The sequence below is a fragment of the Solenopsis invicta genome, chromosome 3 (assembly GCF_016802725.1).
Source record: "Solenopsis invicta isolate M01_SB chromosome 3, UNIL_Sinv_3.0, whole genome shotgun sequence".
Taxonomy (NCBI): domain Eukaryota; kingdom Metazoa; phylum Arthropoda; class Insecta; order Hymenoptera; family Formicidae; genus Solenopsis; species Solenopsis invicta.
Window position 1 is genome coordinate 23,098,573 of NC_052666.1, and position 9,181 is coordinate 23,107,753.

At 35.5% G+C, this 9,181-nt stretch overlaps 1 protein-coding gene across 1 annotated transcript; it reads right to left on the reverse strand.

Annotated features, from left to right (window-relative positions):
* Positions 1-1,103: 1,103 nt before the first annotated feature.
* On the reverse strand, positions 1,104-8,945 carry LOC105194281 (UPF0602 protein C4orf47 homolog). The gene is made up of 5 exons (XM_039447632.1): positions 8,873-8,945; positions 8,618-8,823; positions 4,140-4,391; positions 3,414-3,687; positions 1,104-1,713 (listed from the first exon to the last, which is right to left on the reverse strand). The coding sequence occupies exons 1-5, from the start codon at positions 8,943-8,945 to the stop codon at positions 1,328-1,330; spliced, it is 1,191 nt and encodes a 396-aa protein (XP_039303566.1). The 3' UTR covers positions 1,104-1,327.
* Positions 8,946-9,181: the final 236 nt, after the last annotated feature.

The window sequence follows — 9,181 nt, forward strand, 5'->3', positions numbered from 1 at the left end:
AATTATTATTTTAAAAGTTCTAAATTTCTTTTAATTCCGTAGATAACATATAGTTATCACAATAAACACACAGTTTCTAACAAATTATACATATACTAGTATTATATAATCCCGCTAGCTAGTTATGCAAGATATATTAAATTTAATTCAATTAAATTGAGCATATTAAATTCAATATTATTGAAAATAATATTATTGAATAGAGTTAATAAAAATGTATATAACTCATTACATTTGACATTAACATTTTGTTTTTTTGTTGAATTATATTAAAACTCATTTCTGACACTGCGTTAAAATATTCTAGCACTCAGCTGCTCGATGCCATAGCATTGTTTTTATTTTTATTTTTATCTTTACTTAATATGGAAGCAATATACTGACTAAAGAATAAGAAATCGTAACTTGGAATATCTATACGAATTTAATTCAAAACGATTAATAAAGCTGTCTTACGGCTGCACCAATCAAAACATGAACATTATTTCTCAAAACTCTCTAGTTAAAATACTAGTCTTTTTAGGAAAAAAAGGAATACCTGTTTTTATCTGCGACAAGTAAAACACCCTGCTAATTACGCGCTCTTATCCCTAGCCAAATAAAGAAGTACATCCTTCGTTTTCTTTCCTCCAGCTTTCTGCGTTTTCTGCCTGTTGTCGGTCTAATGGTTCTGTCGCGCAAGGTACACGATTCTTATTGGAAGCATTTAATTGACATTGCCAAGAGTGGACTTCCACGGCAATGGTAGTAGAACATTCGTTAGAATTTCATTAGGGCCGTAAGATCGAACGCGACGCGTTGGGATGATTCGCTTTGAAAGGGCTCGACTGAATGTTGTTGCCTCCGTACTTGGCCACTGGCCATTGCTGAAAAGCGATTTGTCGGCTCAATATCGTAGGGACGGAAGCGCGATAACAGAACCTGATGGCTTCTCCAGTACGAAATGGCATGCATTGCGGATGCGATAAAGTAGAAATTGCAGTCCAAGTCTTCCGGAAGTTCTACGGAATTTAGGATGAAATTAAGATTGTACGATTTGTCTAGAATTTTTTAAGTGGAAATTCAATGAAGAATTATACGCATCGTAAATGTTTAATTCGCCTTTTTATATTCTTAATTTATTAATAATTTATTTAAATGATCTTGTACAAATGCAACGAGTGCACATAAAGTATCACGAGTGAGAGTCAAAGGGAGAAACGTCGAATTTAGTTATTTTTAATTAATTTCAATATAACTGATAATTACAGAAGCAGGAAAGTTCCTTCTTAATGGTGAAAAAAGCGACGTTTGAAAGTTCAATTTCCATGCAATTAAAAAGATTTCCTCAGTGCATAGGATACACTCGTTCTCGATATTCCGTGTAATTGCGAGCGTTGCACGATATTTTCGTTATCTGCGCGATTATGCTGTTCGTATATTTCGAACGTAGAAACGGTCCGCCGCTTATAAACTTTGGCTCGGCGGCAGCTTTATCCTTAGTCTTAACATAAGGATCGCTCGTGTACTCTGGAAACTTGCTGAAGCAACCATCGTGACTTCCGCCGGGTTTCTTGGGGAAAGGGACGTAGAATTGCGCTATACCAAGTGTCTTCCTTGCAATCTCGACCGGACGGACGTAAGTGGGCCCTGGTTCCTCATCCTTGTACGGATTGGGGGGGAAATAATCCAACGGTACACTAGTCGTCAAGAATCGGCCTTCAGACACCACTTCTGCTCCACCAAAGTGTTGATTTACATTTAGAATATTAATTAAACGAGAAAAGGACCGTAAACGACAATTAAAAGAAAAATGAATAATTTAAACGTATAAAACTGTTGGAAAATTTAATACGTATGTGTATATGATTTTTGTACTGCTAGATTTATTGAAAATATGTAACAATTTTTCTACAGAAAAGTAAATTAAAGGAAATTTTTAATCCTACAGAGATTCTATAAGATGCTTTTAACGAGATGGACTTCTAGAAATTCTCTGTGAAAAATATTTTAAACATTTACGATACTAATTGAGATTTTATTTAATTGCTACGTTTTTTTTGAAGATAGTTTATGTAAGAGTTAAAAATGTGTTTTCCTCAAAAGCGGATGTATTTTTTTTCATAATAAACTTATAATTAATTATATGCTTTGCCATATATGAAACAAAGGAAACGTTCCAAAAAAAATTCAATCTACATCTATGTTTCATTCCCTCATTATTATTTTTTTTTACACTGTAATTGGAAGGGCTTCTCATGACGCGTTATATATATAAGATAATTAAAGAAAAGTTGAGAAGCAACAAAATTGTATAAAATACTTTTAATTGGCAATTTTATTGGCTGCATAAAATGTGGTAGAAAAATTTCACATCATTATTATCTCAACTATTCTGTTGGAATGTGCTGTACGATGTCATTTGAGATAACATGAGAAAAAAACTCTAAAAACATAAAATAAAAAGAAATTTTACAAAAAAGAGATAATAACAAACAACATTATTAAAACAAACTTTTAAATAAGATATTAATAAGAACATAAAATACATTTTAGGTCACGTAGAATATTAATATGCATTAGTACACAAAAAAAAGAGTTTTGCTCACATATTTAAAAATTTAAATTTAGATTTAAGAGAACAGCAATTTGTTGAATTATCAAAATAATTATATAGAGTACTTGAGTGCTCAGAAATGAGGCATAACATTTTAATATTTTAACACAAGCTTGAATTTTACATAATTATTTTGATGGTTCAACAAAATTATTTTCAGATTTGCATTCACAATCAGCTAAATCCGTAATAGCACATGATATTCTAGAATATATTAAATCTTTATCAAAATCATATAAAATTTGCCAACGTCATTAATACATAAACTATTAAAAAACAATTGTTCTCCTAATTAAAAGAAAAATATCTCATTTATATAATTCAGAAAATCACAAAACAATTATAATTTAGAAATGTATTGATAACAGGAATAATGGACAAAAAATCAGAACGCGATATATAGCTGGATTTATTAATAAATTCAGCTTCTCATCGATACAATCAGCAAAATATTTCACGAAAGAATTGTCGATTTCAAAGTGCTTTATAATATATGCAATAAAATGAGAAAATAGAGAGAGTTTGTTCGACAATGTGTGCAAATACATGTGCCTCTCACTGTCATTATATTCAGCTCAACATCGAAATAAACTCGTTCTAACATAAATCTCTATCACCAGTTATGAATGAACAGCTTGTTTTGTTTTTCCAATATAAGAAAAACGTTCAACTTGTTTGAAACTTATCTTAAAGCCATCCATTTTCCATGTATCCTAAAATTTATGAATCTTTAAGAAAAATTGTGCATTCGAGTTTACCAAAAGTTGTTCGGGGAAACGGAGATCAGATCGAAAGCGGTGATATAACGCACACTTACTTTTACCAACTACTCTGTCGATGCGATCGTAAGGCTCATGAGAGTACGACGGATAAGGACTCAAGCAAATATCTGCGTATCCCGGGCCACCGAGCGGATTGGGCTTGATCTTCATATTAGGTGGAACCGCCTTTTTTCTCGCTTCCATCTTCGACTGCGGACTGAAGTAAGAAGATTTAGCAAAGCATCCATACCAGTCTCCTGGCGTCGAGTGCTTCTTCGCTGGGGATGTCGGTAGCATGCGACCACCAATCTTCCTCTTCTCGTCTTTTATCTGAAAGGTTTACATCGTAAAATTTTACTCGATTTAAATCAAAGCTATAAAAAAGATTTTATCTCTTTTCCCCATAACATTCTTGTTAAAACTCAAATCATTTTAAGATAAACAAATTATATTAGTGTAATTAAATAATTAAAGACGGAAATAAAAATTTGGCAAATGAGAAAATTTTGATGTATCATATGTATTACTTAATTAAACGCGATTAACTAGACTGGATGAACTAGTTTCAGCTAGATCGGCATTAAATTGTAACATTAAAACACATTCAAAAAATTATACTTTAGTAGACAATATTTTCCAAGAAAGGATACAAATTCCTTTGACAAAGATTTAATTAAAATTTAAATGTCAAATATCGATAAAAACAAACCGTACGTACGAATTTTCCGTAGTTTTATTTTCAATATTGATTTTCCGTAATTTCGTATATTATAAATACGTACACGTTGCCTCGCCTTGTCGCGCCATGGTTCCGTGAGTGCCTCGCCCTCAAAAATTCGTTCGTATTTCTTCTCGAATAATTGAATAGAAGGTCCAGCGAGAATCTGGCGCCCTTTGACAACATCTTGACGAAATTTGGCAGGATCTCGATAAACATCAAAGGGACCTTGCGGTGGTTCGCTGAAAAAACCTAAAAAAGTCTCGCCTGTGAGAATCCTACAGGCACACGTGGAATGCAATTTTATCGCTCGATTTTATATGCATTACCCACTCGTTCGAGATCAATTTTTTTCATAGTGGCGACCAACAAGTGCAATATTTATTGCACGTTTTCTACTCATGTTTTACCTCTTATGACAGCCGTAATTTTCGCATTGTTTTTTTCTGAATAAAGTAACCTAAAACTTGATCGTGTCGCGATGAAGACAGTTTTATGTGTAACACGTGCGCGATCTTCGTTTATCAAAAGAAGGACGAGAGAATTTATCAATGAAGGAAATAATTTCAAACAATTTCAATTTCCTTTCTCAATTTTATACGTCTTTCTGAAAAGCACAAATATCATTGTATTAAATGTATAAGTGTGTTCAACGAGAATCACATTGTATGGCGTCTTGAGAAGTCTAAGAGTGAACTTATGAGTAATTGACCCGGTTACCGCTAGTAATGAGATGTTCTTAATGAGTTGACGTTGGTACTTGCAGATATCTACGGTATTCTCGTTGCGGTAACACTGGAAATATTTCATTACCGCCTGTTTGGAGAGACTGAATACTGAAGAAGTCGCCCGTTCGCGAGGAGAAGCGATTAAAATTATACATCTCGGCTTTGTTAGCGACCAAATAAAAAGATCACTGAAACGGTGTCCAGTAAAAGCTTGCAATAAACACGTCAACTAATAATAATTACAACGATGCAATTCTAGCAACCGGTCGATAGTTTACAACTTGACATCGTATTTCTGACCGTCTTTTCGAGACAGAAATTGCTGAAGTGTTTGAAAATTTAACGTTCCTCTAGATTTAACAAATTTTCTTTAGATTTAACAAATCCAAATAAATTTATGCATTGACATAAACCATCCAAATCAATATTTGAACGTAATTGTTTGACTTTTTAAATAATATTTATGTGTGTATATATTTACCCTAAAGTGAATATTTTTTTTAAATAATTAAATTTCTCTTTCACTTAAACAATTTTATTTTAATAAAATTATTTTACTTAAATTGCGTTTTTGTTACGTAAAACGTTTCCAAATAAATTCAATATATTTAGGAATTTAAAATAATAGTAGTAATCAGTGTCGCAGTTGAACTATGAATAGTTAACTAAAACTTGCGCCAAATAACTTTATATCCCTTGTGTGCTGAGTTTTGAATGAATAATTAGCGGATCAACTAGCGGCAGTAAGCCACACGAGTACGAACTTCGCAGGGCGATTGCGGGAAAGCTATTTAATGTATTCAAAAAAATTGTTATTCTATCGAAAAATATTGTTTCAAATAATCGTGTTTTTTTGTAACAAACAATATGACTGGATGCAACAAAACTAAAACAAATTTTTATTCAATAAAATAACGTTTTAAAGCTATATTATTTCTTTTGAAATAAATGCAAGCCAAATAAATAGAATGAAAGAAACGTTTTTCTCTTTGCACAGATCTGAAAAATAATTTTGTCGGACTATCGAAATAATCAATGTAAAATTTTTGACATATTTTAGCTGCCAGCTTGAGCGTCCTGCGTTATTTCAATGGTTCAACAAAATTATATTCAAATTTATATTTAGCTAAATTTTAGTCACTTTAAAATCGTTCTTTCTTTGTATTAATATCGTTTTTCTTACTCCGAGTAACTCGTCGACAATATATCGCAAAAGTTGCGCCGTAGAAAGCCGCGAGATCGTCTTCGGCGTGGTCATGCGTACGTGTCAAACTGGTAATTTCCACAGTCCCTATTTAGCACCTAAAATGCTTCCGCACGACCCTCCGTACAGTTCGCGAAGCGAGGTGACAACGGCCACGATAATAACTAAACTTTCGATTGCCATGGCAAGCCATTAAGATAAGACTTCGAGGCGGCTAAGGAAACCCCGTTTTTCGAACGGGGAGTAGTTGCGGAATCTGTAAGAAATCGCGCCGGAGCCGAAGCTACGGAAAAGTGGTAACGGAAAAGCGGGACGAGAAGGACCGACAGAAAGAAATCGACGGGCGGAATAAGAAGGAGGAGGGGGGGGGGAGAGGGGAATGGCGAAATAGAAAAGAAACGCGGATAAAAGGAGGAAGGACGGCGGGGATGAACGAGATAGAGGCGAAAGTGGTGGGAAGGTCGATGGGGATGTCAGCGGTGAAAATGGAAAAATGTTGATATACATCGGCCGTGCGATAAGGCGATAGATCGATTAAGATTAAACGTCTGGTCGCCGAGTTTAAGACAAGTTACATTGGAAACTCGGGGGAATCGCCTTCCGTTGAATTGAAATCAAGAACGTGACCGTTTAATTTGCAAATGGAAGGCGAACGATTGACTCGCTCAGCGCAGAGCTTCGACTCGCTTCGACTCGCTGCGTCGCCAACACCGCGAGGAAATCATGATAGTGCTTTGTTCCTTGATTACTGGATATCTCCCGGGGTAATATTCGGACAGTAATACGCTCGCGTTTTTTTTTTAATTAACGGTAAAATAAGATTAGATGAATCTAATACAAACCCGTTGCTAATACCGTCTCGCTTCGCATTACAATTCGACAAAAGTTCAAGTATTTGAGAAGTTTTCCAGTTTAAAAAGATAGAGGTAAGTTACGTAAACTTCTAGATATATTTTTTAACGAAGGAGCTTTTGGCACTGCCATCTTCAAGGTAATGTAATAAATGGTAAACAAAATTTACACTGAATAATAAATATTGATGTGGAAAAAAATTGAAAAAGAATTGTAATAATAATTTAAATGTAATAATAATTTAATTAAATTTTTAAAATGTAGTAATAATTAAATGTGCTAGTAAGTGACAATGCCACATTTTTCACTAATGTGACATCATATTTAAAGAGAATTGTATATTCATGACCATTTTATATTCTCAGATGAAAATGACAGGTGAAACTTTGTTTTTTAAATGCAAACTATTTTTTTGTAAATTCCATTTTTTTACAAATATAGCTTTCCAAAATTTTTGTATTTTGTTTTCAATTAAATGACTTAAAACTCTTTTCATAAGACTCAATGCTATTTTAGAAAACTATTAATAGAAAACTATTTGATAAAATAATTTGAGCATGCCTGTACTAAACTCCTTCTCAAAATTTGATCAAGTTCTTATATTATGTGAAAAAACTGTCAAATCTTCTTAAGTTTACAATGTATTATAGGACAGATAATTGAAGTATCTGAGACACGCGCGGATGTCACTGTAATATCGTGATATTTTGCACTGTCGTCACCTTTCCTAAACTGCCCTGAGAGTCGTAGACATTTTTGGTTATTGCCTTACCATATATACTTTGGCGGGAGTCGAAATTGGAAGACGGCGAACGATATCGACTACTTCGAAAGGTCAGTATCGTCTTGATTCAATCTCATTAGCAAGACAAAAATTGACCTAGAAAACATTGATCGTTATTTTCAAGTCATATTGCGCTCAGACGGATTACGGAAAAAAAGAACGTAAAACGAATGGTTTACTTTCACGGACGGATTTAACATCCCATTGTCCTACTTGAAGACGGTTTAAGAGCAACATTTTCAGAAAATCCGTCCAATCTTCAGAATTCCAACTCAATTACTTTAATCCGATGCTATCCGTTTCCATCGTAAGAGGGTTTGCCGAGAAAACAAGCCGTCAATAGCAGCGGCAATAATAGCGTAATCGTAAACATGATACGTACAAACGAGTTATCTGTATTCAACAAACGGCACGTGTTCCTGGCACGGACCCGACGCCCCGGCGGTCTAATAGGGGTCTCACAGAATTGCAGAATTATCGATACCGCGGTAGCATTGCGGAGCCACATCCATTAATTCAACGTTAGCCTAAGGGGGTTTAAATAATTAATCGAGGGTCCCGCTCGTCGCGATTAAACGCTACTGTTAAGCCAAAGGTTCGCCAAACGTCCGTGCCGGCGACCGCATCGTCTTTCTATATTCTCATTTCTGTAGAGATACGAATCCTCGCAAGCTGCAACAATATCCACAATGCCCCGATTGCAGATATAAATGGATCCCCCTATCGATATATCATGATACTGTTCCTACGCGGTTTAGTACCGTGAGAGAGAAAGAGAGATTACAATTTGATAAGTGAAATGCATCAACGCTATACTATATTCTTGCATTGTACTTATTCAAATCAGTATCTTCTCCATTGTTAGCTCAGCCGCAATGCGCAGCTTATCTTTTATAAAATAATTAGCAAAAGAGGACTGCGTTATCTAAAATTAAATCACTTGCATGGTGTCGAGCTGCGTATGTACTACTTACTTGGGAGCCTCCACTTGCCGTAGTCAAAGAGCCAAACTGTTTATACTGACTGAGTGTCGCGATTGTTGGCAAATTGGCGGTGGACGGATCTGTCGACGATGGCCGGGATTTGATGAAGTAATGGACGTTCTCTGTCGGCGTGTTGACCTGGCCAAGCCACATACATTGTAATGGTACGTACACAAAGCCGACAGGCAACGTGGTGACTGCCAATACGCATTTAGCTTTGTACGTAAGCTCCCTGTATGTACATACGCCGTGTATCTGTACACGATGCGTACTGACGTAACGGCCAGGGCCGTTCTTGCGTTGCAGTTGTCCGCCTCATCATTCTGAGCGCCTTTAGACGCTTCCCCGACACAGCTTTCGCATGTTTGGATTTGGATTTGCTAAAATCTCGCGGACGTCTTTAACAAAAACGTCCTTTTTAAACGCACGTGCGACCGTAAGCGGCGATATGTCGTTCCCAGTAAAAGGGAACAATCGTAACCCAAAATGTTTGGACGGCGCGGTGGCGGCGTGATTTTTATGGGCGTAACCGTGTAGCGCGCACTGGCCGTGCGT

What these genes read in the sequence shown, in the direction of transcription:
- LOC105194281 (XM_039447632.1), bottom strand. Translation starts at nt 8,945, where the DNA reads ATGAGGCGGACAACTGCAACGCAAGAACGGCCCTGGCCGTTACGTCAG. An exon ending in CGGCAAGTGGAGGCTCCCAA is followed by an intron (nt 4,392 to 8,617) that starts GTAAGTAGTACA and finishes TAATGCATATAA; the next exon opens with AATCGAGCGATAAAATTGCA. An exon ending in CGACAGAGTAGTTGGTAAAA is followed by an intron (nt 1,714 to 3,413) that starts GTAAGTGTGCGT and finishes TTGGTGGAGCAG; the next exon opens with AAGTGGTGTCTGAAGGCCGA.